This window comes from Verticillium dahliae, genomic scaffold, assembly GCF_000150675.1.
Source record: "Verticillium dahliae VdLs.17 supercont1.2 genomic scaffold, whole genome shotgun sequence".
NCBI classification, from domain to species: domain Eukaryota; kingdom Fungi; phylum Ascomycota; class Sordariomycetes; order Glomerellales; family Plectosphaerellaceae; genus Verticillium; species Verticillium dahliae.
This window is the reverse complement of record NW_009276916.1, coordinates 1422712-1441706: the sequence shown is the minus strand read 5'-3', so window position 1 is coordinate 1441706 and position 18995 is coordinate 1422712. Positions and strand designations below refer to the sequence as shown.

Sequence of the window (18995 nt, the reverse complement as noted above, 5' to 3'; positions counted from 1 at the left end):
ATGATATATATTTTCAGTAAAGCGGCAATGTGGTGGATGAAGAATTTGCCGCCAGCTCAGAGATGGCATGCGAAGCTAAACTCACAAACTTGGACATGACGAGGGGCAATACGTCAAGGCTCAACCACTAGAATTCACACTCTCTGTAACATTCTGACTTTTGCGAAGAGTCGAAAAACGAATGGGAGGATGCAGGAGTAAAATGTTGGAATAAACTTGTTTTTTCGGAGGAATTGTACACGATTGCCGACGTAATCCTTACTCGTCTGAGAACAGAGACCCCGCCAAGTACTTCAATCCAGTGTCGCAAGCAACTGTAACGACCTTTTTGTTCGGCCCCAACTCTTTAGCGAGCTGAATTGCTGCAACTACATTAAGGCCCGATGATGTTCCAACCAATAGACCTTCTTCCCTGGCCAGCTGGCGGCACATGCGACGAGCAGCCTCTTCATCCACTGTACGGACTTCGTCATATAATTCTTGATCGATGTGGGTCGAGATAAACCCGGGTGCGATGCCGTCGACGCCATGCGAGCCGCTCATGCCTGTAGCCAACAAAGCCGCTGAGCTGGGTTCAAGTAGGATAACTCGAACATTCTGGTTCCGAGATCTGATCGCTTTGGACACGCCCATAGTCATGCCAGCTGTTCCAAACGCACCACAGAAGACATCGAAGCCGTCAGGAAATTGGCTGTTTAGTTCGTGGCCGATCTCTGCGTAGCCGATAAGGGCGTCACGATTGCTGAATTGATCGGTATAGAGATACTCGTCGGTCGACCCGAGATCTGCGGCCCTATTCTTCATCAATATCATCAGGCTTGCCGTTGCTTGTCCTGTGGGACTGTGTGTGACGTCGACCGCCGCTCCGAATGCAGACATCGTTCGCAATTTCTCCTTTGCATACGCGTCGGACGATAAGGCCAGGAACTTATACCCTTTGACGGCGCAGATAAAGGCCAAAGACGACCCGGTGCTGCCGCCTGTAGCTTCGATAACTGTCATGTTGGATCTAAGCTCTCCGCGGCGCTCGGCTTCTTCGATCATGGATCTGGCCATGCGGTCTTTGTAAGAGCCTGTGGGGTTCATGTATTCGAGTTTGACGTAGACATCGGCGCTGCCTTCCGGAACGACATGCTTGAGCTGCACAACAGGTGTATTGCCAATGGTATCCAGAATCGTAAGAGCTGGGGGCGGAGGAATGGGAGCCATGGTTGGAAATGATGTTCGATTTGCCTTGCAGAACCCAACCAAGGAAGAGTAATCGGCAACGAGGGAGGGTTGGCTTGTTATATTCGTACGGCGAACGTGCGGGCCTTGCAGCGCCAAAGTTACAACGATCGCAAATCATCTCCTTCTCCGCCAGGAGCGGGTCTCCTTGATTTTTCCTCGTTTTGGTCAACTGAATGGTTTGAGCTTTTGGAGAAGGTTTTCTTTGCGTCGCGCTCTTCACCGTCCACAGAGGGGGTGGCAGCACTAGAGGCCGGAGAAGCTGTGTCGCATGACTCGAGCAATGCACTTCGGGATGAAGCGAAAAGGGATGAGGAAGGCAGATGCGATCAGCCCCGCTGTGCAGCTTGACAAGCCGCTAGGTTGAATTTACTCTAGCTTTCTACGTAATCAAGGAAGGCGGATGCGATCGGTTCTCCTCTGGCGACTCTTTCCAATGACTCACGTTCAGATCTTGTCTACCTAGGTACGGTGATGTATCAAGCTGCCTCGGGCAATGATAAACGCGACCATGGCCGCGTAAGGCTGACTCCTTCATCATGTCGTCGTGCGCTGTGGTCATTCCGCCACGGGCAGATAAACGCTCATCTCAAACCCGTTGGTATAGGGTAGGGTCAGATTGCGAAACCCATTCCTCGGCTCTCGCAGATATGCCAGTAGGTCCTTATATCCTTCAGCGCCAGATATCGTATTGTCTGTCAGGACGACTGCGCCGTATCGCAGGCGGGGGAGGACGACCTTGAGTGTGGGGAGAGCGAGGGCCGACCAGACTAAGTAGGTATTCATAAGTAAGCGGGGCCCAAAGGCCATTTTTGAAACATAGCAAAGACAGACTCACTGTCAAGGAGTAGAAGATCAACCTGCGGTAACCCTTCCTTCAGGGTTTCAAGCAGATTGCCCACTCTCAAGTCAATCTCTTGCTCGACTGTCGGGCCGCAGCGTGCCCAGTACATGCGCGCAATCTCTGCCTTTTGCGTCTCCTTTTCGGTCGCGATGACAGTCCCAGGCTTTCCGGTGGCGGCTTTTGTTTTGCCAACTGCAAGAGCCAGATAGATGGTGCTGACTCCAAAGCTGGTTCCGGCTTCGACAACGTTGGTAGCTCCCATCGCATTGATGAGTTGGTACGTGAATTGGCATTTGTCTTCGTCTAATGCAATGAATTTATCGAGCATAAGCTTGTCGAACTCGTTTGCAACCTGTACATGAACGTGTTCATCTTCCAGGTCGCCGATGACCTCGGAAGAGAAAACTTTCTTCCCAGTTCTTGAAATGGCCGCTTCCTGTTCCAGGGATTTTTGATGAAGCTCCGACAGGAGTTCAAGGACGTGATCCGGAGCATCGATAGGGGAAAGAGATGGCATGTTGTGATCTGAAGCGTTTGAGACTGTGAAAAAAATGTAGGCAAACGACAAAGTATATCATGAACACGGACATAATAAGCATTGGGAATGCGCAGTTCTTATACTTAAGCTGTACTTGGAGCACCCCTCAGTGTGGCTGCGTGATGCAGCTTGCTAGCTTGTCTTGGGCCAATGTGCTTGGCCTGGCGGCATGGATGCCGGCAAGCATTTGCGAGGCCGATTCCGTTTTGGCTCCTCTATAGTCATCCCCAACAGGCTTTCGCTCCCGAAGCTGCGTTGAATGTGGAACCTGAGATGTTGCCGCTTTAACCTGAGTTCAGGGTGGAGCAGGGTGAGCAATGAGTTATCGTCCCTGGTCTACCACTTGGCCTGGCAAGCCTGGCAGGGCTTGGGCGTAGCACAGATCAGCGTAATATGGACATCACCAGCACGCGATGCCACCCACTCGTATTTCATCTTCCTGCCAATGTAACTCACCCATCCTGTTTCTCCAGTCTCAATTTTACCAACCAAGACGTTGTCTATTTCTCTGAATCACTTATCAAACACCATTAACCACATGCTCCCTCGCATCTCCAGCTCTCGAGACTCTGGACCAGACGCCACGAAGAAAGGGGTTACGGCGACGGTCATCTACTCTAGCGACAGCTCCATGCCTTCTGGTCTCACACGGGTGATAGCATAGCGGATGCCTCAAGAAAACAATTCTCGACACGCTGGTCAATGGTACTCGACTCCTGCTTCCGGCACGCAGCTCGGATCCTTTACTTTTTGATTCATGGTTCTGCCCTCTCCAACCCTTAGTTGGAGGTGCTTTGCTGGCACGGGAGGGCCGCCGGCGGTCGCAACTGCTGGCTGATCAACCGCCTCAACGCACCCAACCTCCTTCAGTGGCGCCCATGTCCTTACGCCGGCCGACGTGTTTGAAAGTCCGGGCTCTTTTTTGCTGCTTGGACGGTCTGATTCCAAGGTCAAATCGATCAGTTCAGTCATGCTCTCCCATGCGTCGCTCGTTTCCCCATGCCAAAGCACCCAGAATGTGTGACCCAGTGCGATGAGGGCGTGGGCCATCAAGATTGCCATGCAGAGGCGATCGAACCACCCTCGAGCTGACATGACATAACTTGGGAGGATCATTTGAAGCTTTACGCTGACCATATCGTAGGCGCCTTCAGGACTGAAAGCTGTTTTCGGCTTGTCCAAGTTCACCAGCTTTTTCGCAGTCTCGGCTGTCCACGAGTGTGATACGAGCGGCTCCAGCATGGCGCTGTAGGTCGACGTCAGGAAGCTAGATGATCGGGACAGTCCATCGACGACAGTAACAGCAAGTGCGAGCTCGGTAGCCTGGAGGGCACCCCATCTTTGAAGGGTATCGAAAAGAGCCAGGTTCAGGATACTCTCGACAGTGGTGACTGACGTGTCGTTGGGCTGATTTGGACTAACAGGCACCTTGGCCCCGAGATCATCAAACCAAGCGCTCGATAATCCCACGCGTTCCCACGAGCCGTCCATCGGTGCAGTGAAGTCGCGCCACCTAAAGTCCTCTGTGCCTACCTCACTGTCCACAAGAATGTGGCCCTGATCGGCGGCAAAGTTATACTTGATGGCTCGATAGTCCTGGTCGACAGTCATCTTGCCGGCTGCCCACCAAGAGTCGACAGTGCAACTCATGGTCTCCCACGATTGGACTTCGACATCCGCAAGGCGGAAGAGGAGAATACCAAGATAGTCGAGTCCCCCATCATTAGTGGGCAAGTCCACGGCGACAGCGAAAACCCCTGGGCCATTTCCTTGGCTCAACCGAGCCCTCACTGGGTCGGTCATGTCAATATGGGAGAGATTCGTCCATGCAGTTCCCCCTTTATCCAGATATCTTGGGCGGCCGTGGCCTGGATATATGGGGAATGACCCGAGGACCTCAAACCTTTCTTGTTGTGTGGAAAAGCTTCCTAACCACTCGTTGCAAACGATCCGAACCGCTGGGATCTTTGTCTCAACAACGGCGATCCTTGTGTCGCCGTAGCCCAGCAAGTCAGGATCTGGATGAACGATGCCTTTTGATTTCGTATCCCTCAGGTATTTTGAGGCACTGCCCCAAAGAGTATGCCATGCTGCTTGAGTCGTCGCAGTGGGCGTGTGAGCTGTGATGGCCCACGTGTCGATAACGTATTGGCCGTTGAGGCGGAGCCTTGCATGGACGTTCTTCCTGATTCGTGAATCTTCCAGCTCAAACGAGATCAGATCGTTGACAAAAGTTCGTTGGCGATTTCGAAACACGTTGTAGATTGAATGGTAGCCGTGAGCAAGGCATTCTGGGCTACAGGATCAGTTTTGGGGCAATCGCTCAAGGGGACGGGCAACGGCTGATGTGTCCACATGTCTGCCTGTGATCCTGTCAAAACTTAGCATGCATGCTGGGAAAGAATGGGCCAGAAAGTCAACAATACCATTGAGCCGAAATCTGCCTCCGCCCGCTGGCCAATCCATTACTCGAGGGACCATCAGGACAGCGCTGCTTGGACCAGCAAGGACGGTGATGATTCCGGACACGAACAACAGCAGGACCAATCCGAATTTCCGAAGTACAGATGCGTGCTTGTATTTTACGGAGCCCCAGAGGTCGGATGACCAGAGGTAGCTGAGGAATCGGTTAGCAAGAGTTGATTCGGACTCTGTCTGCAATTCTTTCTCTCACCTCAGTGTTGTGAAGCGAAACCCGGCGCCCATCCACCCCAATGGAATACCTGGCCCGAATGTCATTTCCGATCTCACAACATGAAATATAACTGTCGATAGACTCGCCACGATGAGTAGCTCCTGCACCTTCGCGCAGAGCTGGAGGACCCCTAACTTGATGCTGTCAGAGCCCCGCCAACCTTGGAGACGTGTGCCGGTAAAGTAACCCATCAAGTTGATGGAGATGAGTATGATAGAGATCATTGCTGGCAATAAGTGTACTATGCAACGAGCGAGGGCTGCTTTGCGTGAAAGTACAAAAAGGCTCTTCGGCGGCTCAGGCCCTTTGCGGATGGTGATTATCTCAAGGCCGACGGCGCGAATGGCTCTCGCATATCTTGTAGTGATGGAGATACAGCCACGACCAACCTTTCTCCATGGCTCATGCCATTTTGGCCTTGGAGGAGGTAACTGTGCTGGCTGTGCCATCGCAGAGGCTGCTTGTGGTTGGAAGTAAAGCTGGCAACGTGGCACACGTTCCGATCAGGGCTAACCTGAGAATTTATATATGTGTTCGAGCTCTGCAGCACATTCTCAGCTGGATGTGCCAAGAAGGCTCCCAGCCTGGTCCTCTATGGCGGCAACTCTGGCGAGCAGGTTCCGGTCATACGGAAACGTTGCCACCAATGGTAGCTGCATGGAAGGATTCATAGCTGACACGTAGCTGGTGTGGTCACATTCTACCACACCAGAAAGAAACAGAAACCACAATTGCATCCGCGATCACTCTGACCTCATGTTTCCCGGTAGGGGGCTCCCAATCAGCCCTTCCTTCAACTTGCTTCATGGAGACGCGGTTAGGCTGTGTCGGCTACCTAGAATCCTCCTCTGGATCTACCAGTCGTCAAGACATGGTACTACAGGTTGTTTAGAACCCGAGGGCATTCCAAAAAAGCTCCGGGCCTCCAGCCTGTGATGCGAAACAATCGATCCCTTAGCTCCAAGTTTTCAGCTATCTCCCGTCTGTGAAGAAAGTCACATCCCAGTGGTTCCCCTCGTCCTAAATCCGCGTCAGCACTCGAATGTCCAAGCAAATTGAAGCAACTCACCACATAGATGTTCCCGGAACGAGCCTTGTACCGGCTCGCGCCATCGGAGCGGTTCGAGATTCTCGTGAACGTCCCCCTCACATATCGGTTGAGGGCCGCGTTCTTGGCAAAGTCGAGCTTATACCCCGTGCTGTGAGAGTATTTGCCCGTTGGGTGGCCGACCTCGGTGCCGCTGGTGATGATAAGGCTGCACTTGCACGCCTTCTTCAGCGTGATGGCGCCAGCGACGGTCGTTGCCCGGATGCCGGAGAAGGACGTGCATCTTGGGTTGGACTTGGTCGTGCAGGCACCCGTAGAGCGCGAGAGGATGCCCGCGGCCTTGAAGCGCTGCGCTGCTTGGTATTGGGTGAGCTGGGTCTGGGCGCTGATGCAGAGTGCCCAGAGGACGGCGGAGAGGAAGAGGAACAGCTGCAGCAGGAGGCGCGTTACTCTCGCATCAATAGGGATTCAAAAGGCAAGCTGGTGAGAACTCACCTTCATGACTGGCGTTGTGTGCAGATCTTGGATACTGCTTTTGAAATATTTGTCACCGCTGATGCACTGAAACAACCAGATGCACCTGATGGTAAGGTTGAGTACGACACTGTTGCAGTTCAGCCTTATACACCGCGAGATCAGCGCGAACGATCAGTGCGACCTTTTGAGATAAATACTCGCATGCAAGCCGGTGCAATGCTGACCCGAATAGAATGTTTACATGGACGGAAATAGGTGCTCGGTTGTGTAGGCCAATGATGGATTGTATGTCACCGGCGCCTAGGCTCACGATTGGTTTAGTCTACTATGTAGAGCATTACAAGGGTCGTGCATGATACCCCAGGCAGGCCACAAAATAAGGCCCAAAGGCCTGTCAACATGCGGAAAATAGACGCCGTGCACGTCTCGTGCCTCAATTATGAGAGCATGACCATCAAATAGGGATGGGATAAGTTTGTGTCATCAGGAAGACTCACCATCGACATCCGCGTTCGGTTCCAGTACCAAGCTCCAATGCGAAAGTCTGTTTGTCTCGTCCAGGCAGTTTCGAAAGATCACGTCCGACCTCAGGAGCAGAATACCTGGTCGGTTATGTTCGCCGATGAATCAGGCTCCTCAAATTCTACCTCCGTAAGCGCCTTCTTCGCGGCGTCACTGTGCCCTGAAGCTGCATCATCTTAGAATTCCTGGCTGCCGCCAGAAGCCCCTCCTTTATGACCTCCTTGATTGCGGACCCCGATATATTACAATCCCTCCTCGACTTCATCAATGAGGTAGTGTGGCTCCAGAATTTTGGCATAACTCCAGGCAAAAGCCTCGAGCTTGCTTCGTAAGGAGACACTTTCCTCGCTGTTCGCGGGAATCAGCCAATTCTCCGACTTATCTCATAATACTTCAGCCAATGTGTCCCAAGCGAGCTTCTTTAAGTAGGATTTCTTGACCGTCATGTCGCATGCAGCGCACCTGCATCATGTGCGGACGGAATATTGATGCCTTTGGACAATGGCCCTCTGAGTTGGAGTGAAAAAGAAAAAGGGCAATCAATCGGCGCAAACCTTTAGGATTCCTCACTGATAAAAGTGTGCTGAGGGTCTGAGCATTATGCAAACCAAGGAGCAGGGACCTCGCCATCAACGCAAAGCCACCATCGCAGCGCCTCGGATTTACCAGAGGAATCTCGTAGGTCCTGCTGCTTCCAAATTGACTCGATGAGGCTGCGCATGACGCGAACATTCCCAACGTTTCGAATTTCGTCCATTCGCTCCAGGACTCTGAGGATTTGAACGCGTTCATCTTCTGTGCGTGCTTCGCAAGCGGTGATGAAAACTGGCCAGGGGCTCGTGGCCACCCGGACCGTTCTCAACGCTGCAAAAATCTGTTGTAAGTATGCAGCGCTTCGCATGTCGTCACCGGGGGCGGGAACGACGCGCTGTAGATACAGTAGAGCTGCTAAGCGATATAGTTCGGCAGTCGCCGATGCGTCTTTAATTTGCACAGCCGAAGAGCTGGCCGCTTCATCGGGGCTGAGGTGCTGGGAGGCCATTCGCAACCTCTCTTCCAAAGCTACTCGCTGTTGGGACTGTTCACCCGGATCAAAATTTACGCTTGAGTCCGACAACGTCATGCGCATTTGATTGATGAATGAAATGCTACTGAAAACATCGGTGGAGCATCCGAATAGGCCGATGATCTTGATGCAAGTCAGCCAAGTCCAGGAGCGTTAGAATCAAACTCACCAAGTTTGACGTGGGTTGCAGGTTGTTTGAGTAAGATAATATGCGCAAATCTCCTCGAATTCTTCGGGAAGGTTGGGCGAAGCTGCTTAGAACGTCGTAGTAGAGTACCCAGTTCATGAGAAAATCGGACACCGGGCGCTGCTGTTGATGCCATTGCAGGCTGCGCAGAATCCTTTTGGCGCCATCGAGGTGCAAGTGAAACTGAGCCTCCTGCTCGTCAAAGACCTAATTCCTGTTAACTGCGAATGCTCTTTTGAGTTATCCAAATCGGGCTTACGCTGTACATGCACAGCATCATAGTAGTAGCTAGCTGTGCCTCTGCATCTGCATACCAACCACAGCTTGATGACGCTGCCAGTGACTCATGGAGACCCTTTATTGCACTTATCTTATATTCAAGCGCGGCACCTGGTCCTTGGCGATGATATGCAGAGATGGCTAGCAAAGAGCTGCACAGAGCTGTTGCGGACCCATCTCGAGAGGACAATACTACCGGCATGATCTGATCATGGAAGCCATTCCTCGCCCGAGTTGTTGAGCACATTGGGGCTATGATCTGCTCATCTGTAGCGTGTGAGCTGGAGAACGGGCATGGTTTGCCGGAGGATACAAACAATACGCTAAAAGAATGGCATCTTCGCCAACGATTGGTGAATGCAGCGACAGGGAATGGGGTGGCCCTGCATATGTTCTCTCTATGAACTGACGCCAAGTAAGGCCTTTTTCCTTCAGGCAGAAGTCCATCCAGGTGAAGTTCAAGAACCTGGAGTGGTTGTCCTGAGGGCTATCATGGGGACTCGTGGCGTTGGCCACATGGCATAAGATGAGTTCTCCACGCCTTGCAGAAGGCTCATCAGGCCAGACCAATCGAATCCCGTAGCCTGCACATGCTCTTTTTGTTCGAAGACAGTTGTTACAATGAGGAATTGTCCTGTCACAACCAATTTTGCGGTCTAGCATCAAAGTAAGTATTTTAGACTGGTTTTGCAGGCGAACTGGGGTAAGGGCCCGAAACTCCTTACTCTTGCACGTCCAACAACCCTGCGGCGCTGTCATGGTGGAGATGAGTCTGTAGATGCTTCATTGTGTAATCAAGAGCTCCTTCTTCACAAGATGACTGTCCCGCAATGAAGTGCTGAAGCCCCGCACGATGACTAAGGGCTATGTTAACCGGTTCTTGTCTAGTCCCATTCCGGGGCGCCGTGGGCCGGAAGGGAATTGAATTGAGACAGACATGGCTGCTATCTTGTTAGCGGCCATGCCCCGCAGGTGAGGTTTGAATGTGATCATCACATTGGCCATGTGGAAATCGCGGACCCTTATGATGAAGGTATTGCCCTCGCGCGAGGGTGCGCCATGGACACCTTTGGTGAGCGAAGGAAGAGGGCTCAGCGAATGGCCCAGGGCTTTTGCGACGTAGGTGGATATCTCGAAAGGAAAACTTCGCGTTTTCAAGTCTTCGAGGAAGAACATTGCGTACTCGGCGAGCCGATTCTTAGGGGAAAACATGGCAGAAGTCAGTACGAGGACTAGAGTAAGCCGCGACTACTACGATTGATGAATTTATCCGTCAGTGGTGGCTCTGCTGACTCACACGGTACCTAGTCTTATCAAATACAGGCTCCTGTTGTCCTGCGGGGCCACGGCACAGGGGGCTGGTCAGGGGCCAAGGGCTACGAGAGCATATATAAAAGGACCGCGGAGGGTCACAGTTCAGATGTATTCCAACCACCAACCTTTATTCTTTTGCTGTGGACTACGTGCGGAAGGCCTCTTCACTCTACTCCAAATCAAACACTAACAATACCTGTGCCAACAATTCACATGCGACTACCGCCCAGACCATGATATGATTTCTGCAGGTTCAAAATGTAATCCGTCTCAAGTCAAATCCCTCGGTTATCTTAACGCCTTTCATAAGATTAGGTGCTAACAACACCATACTTTTCATCCCATGTATTCATGTTTTATTTCTTCTAGTCTAGCTTTATTCTATGCCGAGTCCATAAACCAAGCGCCAAATGACACTCGTGTATAAACGCAAGTGAGGGGCCCAAATCAAACCCAAAAAAACCCCAGACTACAGTTTAGATCGAAACGCGAGGGACGCCTTCTTCCTCTTAGTCTCACGCGCGAGGACCAAAATAGCTGCTCCAGCGGCCATACAACTTGCAGCAAACATTTGGGCATTCAAATAGTCAACCCCGCCTTTGATCAACGTTCCTGAGACTGCCGGTCCGATGAGGGCACCGAAACCGGACACGGTGTTAACCATGCCAAGAAGCGTGCCTTGCTTCTGCGGGTCAAACCTTACAGAAGCCAGCGCAGTAGGCGCAAGCGACTGTATCCCGCCCATCGATAGGCTGAAGACCACAGTCCATCCATACAACCCTCCGACGGTCGTCACCAGGGCCCACAGAAAGACGACCAGAGACGTGATTGCCACGTGCACAACGAAGAGATTGAGAGGGCCAATGATCGGAGAGATGAAGCTGGGGGCGAGACGACCGACGATGCCGACGCCATTCAGAACCAGAATCAGGTTCAGAGATTGGGTGTACTCCAACCCCAAGGCGCTGCGAGCGTATGACGCCAGGTAGAAGATTGGAAAAAAGAGGCCAATGTAAACCTGTGGACTGGAGTCAGTTTTGATATTATACAGAACACGGGTAACGGCGTAGAGTCTAAAATTACCATAAACGATCCAACGGCAAACAACTTGTACTCAGGGATCAAAAAAGCGCTCCAGTCGAAGAATGCCCCTCCGATCTTGGGTGTTACCCTAGACCGGACGACAACCAGGGCCGCAATTAACGTTACCAGCTGGATAAGCCCAATGGCCCGCATTGTCCAACCGAAACCAATAGTCGGCAGCAGCGTTCTAGCCATGCTGGGAAATACGAGACCGCCGACAGTGCTACCGCAAGCTGCAATAGCCAAGGCCACGGCTCGCTTCCCCGTGAAGTAGGTCGAGATGACCGTCATGGTCGGAGTGAACATCAAGCCGTTGCCTAGGCCTGTGCAAACACCTTGCGCAAGGAACACCTGCCAGTAGGCTTTGGAGATTGATGTCATGAAAGTCCCGATAAGAATGAGCAGACTGCCTGCTGTCATGGTGCTCCGGAAGTACCCTGCGTCGGTCAATGCCCCTGCTATGCTGCCCACAAAGAAGAGCAGGAAGACTTCGAAAGACCCAATCCAGGAGATGTCAGAAGAAGATCGTTCAAGAGCCGTGACGTAGTAGGTTTGGAAGACGCCGAAGGATATGAAGACTCCCCTGTTCTCATTTTAGCCGTTGCAGGTGGCAAGTGAAGACGAGAAATGAATACTAACCAGGTGTTCATGATGACGAAGAAGCCTGACACAACTTTGACCCGATGTTAGAAGAGATTCCCGATAGCACATGTCAAGCCACAAAAGGGTTGCGTACCAGACAACCACGCCCAAAGCCCACCTTCGGGTGGTTGAGTTTCGGAACTCCCAGAGGAGCCTAACGGCGCGCTCTCGATCGATGCTTCGTCGTGGGTCATGACGCGTTGGTCGCTTCCATTTCGACTCTTTTCGATCGTTGAAAACATTTTTGGGGGAGTTTTCGCGTCAGGCTTGCTGAGCTGTTTGCGAGAGGTCATTCGGGCCGTGTCAAAGTCGCATCCGATGTAGACTGGAGTACGACTAAGGGGAGGGCTCGATAATGCGTTTTCTTTTCCAGGAAGAAGTAGATTAAAGATGGTGTTATGTAGGTACTATGTTTTTTCCGCGACATTGTGATACCAGGATTTACCTGTGAGAAGAGGTTTCTGATGTCTTATATGGAATCAGTCGTCCTCTTGATCCAAGGGGCGAGTGCCAAAGAATTTCCCCCTTACTAACCTTATGATCGAGAGATTCCAATTGAGGAAAATAAAATCGATGCTTACGGTTGGCTCTGGCTTTGTAAAGAGTAGTGTGATTTGTCAGTTGCAGAAGTGCTGTGCTCGTCTGGTTCGGATTAGAGACTAGGCCAACTGTAGTAATTAAACCCGCGAACCACTATAACGTATGTAAGTAATGTCGCCAGCGTCAACAACTACGATGGAGAGTCGGCGATTAATTAGGGCATTTCATTACGTCTTGTCTGGCACTCCGTAGGGTCGAGCTTAATAATTTCATCTTGCCGTGGTTGATAAGGCTTAGCAAGCTCACGCGGTGTGTCCGACGAAAGGTTTTCAGTTCGAACGGACGACAAGCTGGGAATATCTTGGTTGAGAAGTTTCCAGGTTACATTGAATGCTATATCAACCAGTCTTAATTCCCATTTCCAAAAAGCACTGCATCCAGTTTTCCTCAGATCAGCTCACTCAAGCACTTGAACAGTCGAAACACCACCCACAGCGCAGCCATGCCTACTTGCCCAGGATTCAACAGCAGCGTCAGCATGACCTTCATCGGCACAGCGACCTCTATTCTCGACATCGACGGTGTCAAGTTCCTGACCGATCCCTTCTTCGCGCCGGCCAAAACTTCCTATCAACACCCCGAGCGCGGGTACCAGCTCTTTAACCACGACGAACCCGCTCTGACCCTCAAAGATCTTCCTCCTATCGACGCCGTCCTGCTCAGCCACGAAGACCACTGGGATAACCTTGACGAGCTCGGCCGCCAGCTCCTCGACGGCCGCCATGTATTCACGACGATGGACGGTGCGAAGCAACTGGCACCTCGGCCAGGCGTCGTCGGCATGGGGCCGTGGCAGGAAAGCACGATTGCCTTGGGCGGCACGACGTTCCGTATCACGGCTACGCCCGCCGTCCACGTTCCCGGCGACGAGTGCACCGGGTTCATCCTCACGACCGAGTCTTTCGGCAAACACCCCGACGGCCGTCCCAACGCCCTATACTTCAGCGGCGACACCGTGTACACGGACGAGCTCCCTGCGATGGCCGACAGGTTTCATATTGCTGCGGCTATTATGAACATTGGCGATGCCCGTTTCCAATTTGAGCCGGAGCCCGCCCCGAAGACCCAGATCACCATGGGCGGTAAGGACGCGGCCCAGCTGTTCCGCGCCATCAAGGCCGATTGGATCGTGCCCATGCACTTTGACGGTTGGGACCACTTCACGCAATATCAACAGGAGCTGACGAATGCTTTCGAGGAGGCTGGTGTTCATGGGCATGTCATCTGGCTCAAGCTTGGAGAGCCGGTCAAAATCCTTTGAGACGGGCGATCGGACATATACATAGAGAACGTCGAGAATTGAATATAGACGGATATGCAAGATCGACTGCGTTGCCTAAGCGTCTGGGTGTACACAACTCGGTGGTTTTTCCAAGCCTCAGCATGTATTCGTTGTGAGGAGTATGCACCGCGTTGCGATACCACAGCAAGGTCGTAGTCGCAAGCCAAGCTTGCCTCCTTTTTACAGCCCTGGCCGATCCAACAAGGTTCGTCATGAGAAGTAGGTTGAAAAACATAATCAGCCCTTGCTGAATCCATCGTTAGGAGCTCGTTTCTTACCTGTCTATGTATGTATGCTCGAGCTATACGCAAGGCTATAGGTATCATTCCGACGTGCTCGCTGGTACTCGAACCTGCTGCACGATTTAGGGGCAGCCCAAGTACCTGCCAGCAGCGAGGCTTCAGCGGGGAGGCCCCAGCAGCGAGGCTCGCATTCATGCGGGCACGTGCCCAGCCGAGCGCCTCAGCAGGCCCAAGCTCCCTCCCCTCTCTCCCCTCACTTTCCCTGTTCCTCGATCCGCACACATCCTCGGCATTTCGCCCATCCCCCCCAAGCCTCCTCATCTCAACGGATATCCAACTCCGTGTCATCAGGAGAGGCCGTCTCGCATCATGGTCATCACCAACCATGTGACCGAATTGGCGGAAAGGCTGCATCGACAGGCACCATTGACGAAGAACATCGAAGCATCGACCTGAGCTGCGAATCTCGAGTACACATACACAAAGGCACCAGACACCATAGACATCACCATGGTTGGCCCGCCACCTCTCACCGGGCTCAAGGTCCTCGAATTCGCCGGCCTTGCACCAGGCCCCTTTGCCGGCATGCTCCTCGCCGACGCCGGCGCCAGCGTCCTCCGCATCGACCGCGCTGTGCCCCAGGCCGACGGCAAGGGGAAGCCCCTGCCGACCGAAGACATGCTCGCGCGCCACAAGGCCTCGATCGCCGTCGACCTCAAGGCCCCCGCCGGCGTCGCCCTCGTCAAGACGCTCGTCGCCTCGGCCGACATGCTCATCGATCCCTTCCGACCAGGCGTGCTCGAGAAGCTCGGCCTCGGCCCCGACGTCCTCTGCGCCCTGAACCCGCGCCTCATCTACGGCCGCATGACCGGCTTCCGCCGCGACGGCAAGTACGCCGCCATGGCCGGCCACGACATCAACTACCTCGCCGTCTCGGGCGCCCTCGGCGTCCTCGGCCGCGACGGCGAGAAGCCCCATCCGCCCTGGAACATCCTCGCCGACTTTGCCGGCGGCGGCGCCACGCTCTTCCAGGGCCTCCTCCTCGCCGTCGTCGCGCGCCACGCCACCGGCCGCGGCCAGGTCGTCGAGGCCAACATGGTCGACGGCGCGAGCTACCTGACGACCTTCCCGCGCTTCGCCCTCAAGACGCCGCTCGGCAGCAACGGCCGCGGACGCAACCTCCTCGACGGCGGCTGCCCGTACTACGACACGTACGAGACGAGCGACGGCAGGTACATGTCGGTCGGCGCCCTCGAGCCTCAGTTCTACAAGGCCCTGATCCGGGGCCTCGGCCTCGAGGGCCAGGGCTGGGAGGCAAAACGACAGGATCCGCAGGTGTGGCCCGCGATGCGCGCCCTCTTCACAGATGTCTTCCTCTCGAAACCCCGAACGGAGTGGGAAGCCATCTTCGACGGCACCGACGCGTGCTGCACGCCCGTGTTGGAGTACCCCGAGCTCGAGTCGGAAGCGGGGCGCGAGGGCGACCAGCGCCCCGCCGTCACGCTCGTTGAAACACCATGCCTTGCCGTCGTCGCAGGGGCCAAGGATGCGCGCCAGGGCCAAGGGCCCGGGGTGCCCGGCGATGGATACGTCGGCATCCCGCTGCGTCCTGGAGACGGCGGCGAGGCTGTGCTGCAGGAATGGCTGGGCTGGAGCAGCGGCAAGGAGTTTGAAGTGCTGCGAGGAGGCTTGGTCCTCAAGTCAAAACTGTAGACTCGAGCAACTTTGGGAAATCAATTGACGACCGATCTTTGTGTACCAAACTATCAAGCGCCCATTTCACAATCTGGTGGCCCCCTGGCGATGTCCCATGCGACTCTGCGTGTCGTCGACTTGCTCTACTTCCCGCTCAGCTTGACCGTCCAGTGCACCAGCGTCTCGTCAATCTCCTCGGCGTGCGCCCCCTTGCCGAGACCGAACGGCGACAGCTTCAGCTTGGCAGCCTCGACGAACATGTCCCGCGACAACAGCCACCTCAGCACGGCACCGTACGCGCTGTCCAGGGCGCCCGAGATCCAGGCGTGGTGCGCGCTCAGCGCCTCGCCGCACATGGTGAACTTGTCGCCGCAGAACATGGCCTGGAACGGCGGGTACAGGTTGCCGAACTGGCCGGGGCCGAACAGGGCGAACGCGCCGCCGGTAAACGGGTCGTGCGACCACGCCCAGGCGTGGTGCGCCGCGTAGTCGCGCCACAGGTCGTCGAAGCTCGGCGGCTCGGGCTGGCCGGCCCACAGCTTGACGAGGCCCCGGAGGCAGACGGCGACGATGGCGTCGCTCTGCTGCGGCGCGACCTTGGTGTAGTCGGGCACGAGGGCCGCCATGCGCGACGCGTCCTGCGCCCACGAGTACGAGACCATGAGCACGTTGGCGCTGTCGGCGCCGTCGTCCCAGGACGGGTAGACGACGTTGCTGATGGGCAGGTCCGAGGACGAGACGCCGCCGTACTTGTCGTTGCCCTGGTAGAAGCGCGCCCACCAGCGCGTCTTGAACTTGATGGCGACCTTGGTGGCCCGGTCGTAGCTGAGCGCGCGGATGCCCGTGAGGATTCCGTCGTCGAGGCCGAGGCCTTGGATGTCCATGCGCTGGAGCGGCGCCATGGCCGTCGTGTTGAACACCATGCCGTACTGCGTCGGGGGCTGGGGCGTGCCGTTCTGGTCGGCTGTCGTCACCTCGATGGCCGTGCCGTCGGGGGAAAGGCCCATGGCCACGACGGGCGTCGAGCAGGTGACCTTGATGGAGGGAGTCGTCGTATCGGGCCAGCTGGAGCCTTCTATCGTGCTCCTCATGGTGTCCGTCACCACAGACATGCCGCCCTCGAGTCGGTACCAGGGATTCTTCGTCGCCGCGTTGAAGTCGCTGTAATCGCAAAGCGTCTCGGTGAGGGCCTGGTCGAAGAGCCCGGTGGAGCTGGGGCAACGATCCCGAATCAGCATGAAATACACGACACGGACCGTTTCTAGGTCTGCACGAGGTTCTGGGCTGCGTGAGGGCTTACGTATCACTCGTCTCGCCAGACATGGTTTGCTCGTACGTCAGGCCAGCCTTCAGCATGAGGTAGTCTCTGGTCGAATAGTTGTCGTTGCCATCAGCGTAGTACTGATCAGTCTGGGTGGTGAACTGGGTGAGGACGGCCGCGATGGCGGCCTCAAAGGCCGAGCCGCTGCAAGACTTTAGTCCATGTCGATAATACCAGCTGCAACACAGTACTCACTCGGGTGCCTTGGTGTTGGAGTACCAAAAGCTCGTCGGTTCGTAACCATTTCCCTTAGCATCGAGGACCCGGTACACGTAATCAACCAGCTTGTCTGGGATGTTCAGCAGCTTGGGATTATTGATGAGGTTCAAAGTCCTGAGAATCGGTCAGCCCGGGCTCCCATGGCCCAAAGCAAGCGCCTTCGGTGATTACTCACGAAGCCATGGCGGGAATATCCGGAATCCTCATCGCGCCCATGTCGTAGTAGTTATGAGTACAGGGTGTAGAGTCAGTAAAGGTGTATGTGGCACACCGGCCGCCAGCGTGGTCAGAGGCCTCGAGGATGTCGACGTTTGTGATGCCAAGGTACTTGAGCATCATGGCGACGTACAAGCCCGCGGCGCCGGCGCCGACGATGCAGATCTTGTCATCAAAGCCTCCGGCGGCGCCGTAGAGCCTGTGAGCTTCATCGAGAGAGGGGAGCGAGAAGGGAGGAAGAGGTGCCACGTCCTGGCTCTTGACGCGGGCTCTCTTTTCCTCGAGATACTTGTTGAGGTGCGATTTGGCTACAGCTGCGCGAAGACCAGGAGGCACCTCGGGCAGTATATCGGCCGAGATTCTTGTGCCACGGAGAGCCATTGTCAAAGATTTCGATGTGCTGATGAAGTATTTGAGATGATTCTGAGAAGAGAGAATCCCATAAGAACCTGAACACAAGGATGGAGAGATGGATGGGATGGCTGACGCTCGGTTTTATAGAGAGTTGTGAGGTCGTCGGGGCTCAATGGCAGCGTCCTCTCCGAGGCAACTGATAATCAAAGCTCCATATGAGAACCCCTCGCCCTTCTCCATCCTCCACGTTGGTGAACCGGTGAAGCATACGAAACACCCAATGCAAAAGTCGATCGATCCTGAGCATGTGCCCGTCCATGCAGCAGCCCATGGTGGCCAGCTGAATCACGGCGGCTCGGTTGAACATGACGGGTCAAATTCGTGACATGCGGTATCATGACGACTAGTATGAGCTGAATACTCGCCTCGGCCGGAACGAGGCAAAACATCGACAGTCCTAGCCAAGCTAAGTCGCGAGGCACCACGAGGGGGGAGGTCTGGATCCAAGCCACTAATGCATCCATTCACAAATGCGTTAGTGCTGGCCGGCGCGGACCTCGAGCCGCGAGTTGAGGGGGGTCTTGGGGGTCTCACAAAACTGGAACCTCGAGAGGAGGAGGCGGCGCTGCATTGCCTAGCCTACGGTGGGTGGCGTCCGCGGGCCGTCGCGTGGCACCTGAGATGTCGCTTGAAATGCTGCATGGGATTTTCCGACTGGCATCCTGGCCGGAGCTCTCCTTGTAGGAACGTGCTGGGAAATGGCGGCGTCGATTGGCGGTCGAAGCCGGATCCAACTGGTTGATGAAGGCCTCGCCATGTGCCGAATGGAGTTGGGCTTTGCAGGGAGGCTTTTCTCGAAAGCTGAGTTATGAGGCGCCTATCGACGAAAGGCAGATCATTGATCATCCAAGTCGAGGCATAGGTAGCTAGCTAGCTGACCGACTGCTTTGGGTTGGATGGATTCACAAAAGGCTAGAATGCGACTGGGATTGTGACGACTATTGGATGGAACGTCCGTTCGTCAGCCAATCGACCAGTCGCAGAGCATGCCGCAGCCAGCTGATTGAAACGTCGCCAAACCGTTGCGTCTCGTCTAGGTGTGATATTTCGTAGAGCCCTGTGGTGGGGTGCTCACAAGTTGTGA

General features: G+C 54.6%; 9 protein-coding genes across 9 annotated transcripts; 2 read left to right on the top strand and 7 right to left on the bottom strand.

The window, feature by feature from the left end:
* Window positions 1-258: 258 nt before the first annotated feature.
* Window positions 259-1209, bottom strand: VDAG_01294 (cysteine synthase; the record flags this gene model as incomplete). The annotated part of the gene is made up of 1 exon (XM_009650180.1): window positions 259-1209. The coding sequence occupies one exon, from the start codon at window positions 1207-1209 to the stop codon at window positions 259-261; it is 951 nt and encodes a 316-aa protein (XP_009648475.1).
* Window positions 1210-1538: 329 nt separating this feature from the next.
* On the bottom strand, window positions 1539-2644 carry VDAG_01293 (O-methyltransferase). The gene is made up of 2 exons (XM_009650179.1): window positions 2066-2644; window positions 1539-1997 (listed from the first exon to the last, which is right to left on the bottom strand). The coding sequence occupies exons 1-2, from the start codon at window positions 2586-2588 to the stop codon at window positions 1786-1788; spliced, it is 735 nt and encodes a 244-aa protein (XP_009648474.1). The 5' UTR covers window positions 2589-2644; the 3' UTR covers window positions 1539-1785.
* Window positions 2645-3308: 664 nt separating this feature from the next.
* VDAG_01292 (uncharacterized protein) lies at window positions 3309-5226 on the bottom strand (the record flags this gene model as incomplete). The annotated part of the gene is made up of 2 exons (XM_009650178.1): window positions 5036-5226; window positions 3309-4900 (listed from the first exon to the last, which is right to left on the bottom strand). Exons 1-2 carry the CDS (start codon window positions 5088-5090, stop codon window positions 3309-3311), a joined length of 1647 nt encoding a protein of 548 aa, XP_009648473.1. The 5' UTR covers window positions 5091-5226.
* Window positions 5227-6276: 1050 nt separating this feature from the next.
* Window positions 6277-6932, bottom strand: VDAG_01291 (uncharacterized protein; the record flags this gene model as incomplete). Its single annotated transcript, XM_009650177.1, has 3 exons — window positions 6848-6932; window positions 6374-6700; window positions 6277-6324 (listed from the first exon to the last, which is right to left on the bottom strand). Exons 1-3 carry the CDS (start codon window positions 6851-6853, stop codon window positions 6277-6279), a joined length of 381 nt encoding a protein of 126 aa, XP_009648472.1. The 5' UTR covers window positions 6854-6932.
* A 421-nt stretch (window positions 6933-7353) lies between these two features.
* Window positions 7354-9675, bottom strand: VDAG_01290 (uncharacterized protein). Its single transcript, XM_009650176.1, has 5 exons — window positions 9609-9675; window positions 9201-9539; window positions 8864-9150; window positions 8587-8811; window positions 7354-8540 (listed from the first exon to the last, which is right to left on the bottom strand). Exons 1-5 carry the CDS (start codon window positions 9640-9642, stop codon window positions 7950-7952), a joined length of 1476 nt encoding a protein of 491 aa, XP_009648471.1. The 5' UTR covers window positions 9643-9675; the 3' UTR covers window positions 7354-7949.
* A 991-nt stretch (window positions 9676-10666) lies between these two features.
* Window positions 10667-12164, bottom strand: VDAG_01289 (riboflavin transporter MCH5; the record flags this gene model as incomplete). Its single annotated transcript, XM_009650175.1, has 4 exons — window positions 10667-11215; window positions 11281-11863; window positions 11920-11953; window positions 12017-12164. The coding sequence occupies 4 exons, from the start codon at window positions 12162-12164 to the stop codon at window positions 10667-10669; spliced, it is 1314 nt and encodes a 437-aa protein (XP_009648470.1).
* Window positions 12165-12964: 800 nt separating this feature from the next.
* VDAG_01288 (uncharacterized protein) lies at window positions 12965-13783 on the top strand (the record flags this gene model as incomplete). The annotated part of the gene is made up of 1 exon (XM_009650174.1): window positions 12965-13783. One exon carries the CDS (start codon window positions 12965-12967, stop codon window positions 13781-13783), a length of 819 nt encoding a protein of 272 aa, XP_009648469.1.
* Window positions 13784-14556: 773 nt separating this feature from the next.
* On the top strand, window positions 14557-15759 carry VDAG_01287 (alpha-methylacyl-CoA racemase; the record flags this gene model as incomplete). The annotated part of the gene is made up of 1 exon (XM_009650173.1): window positions 14557-15759. The coding sequence occupies one exon, from the start codon at window positions 14557-14559 to the stop codon at window positions 15757-15759; it is 1203 nt and encodes a 400-aa protein (XP_009648468.1).
* Window positions 15760-15884: 125 nt separating this feature from the next.
* On the bottom strand, window positions 15885-17878 carry VDAG_01286 (L-amino acid oxidase; the record flags this gene model as incomplete). Its single annotated transcript, XM_009650172.1, has 4 exons — window positions 15885-16953; window positions 17042-17206; window positions 17258-17395; window positions 17457-17878. The coding sequence occupies 4 exons, from the start codon at window positions 17876-17878 to the stop codon at window positions 15885-15887; spliced, it is 1794 nt and encodes a 597-aa protein (XP_009648467.1).
* Window positions 17879-18995: the final 1117 nt, after the last annotated feature.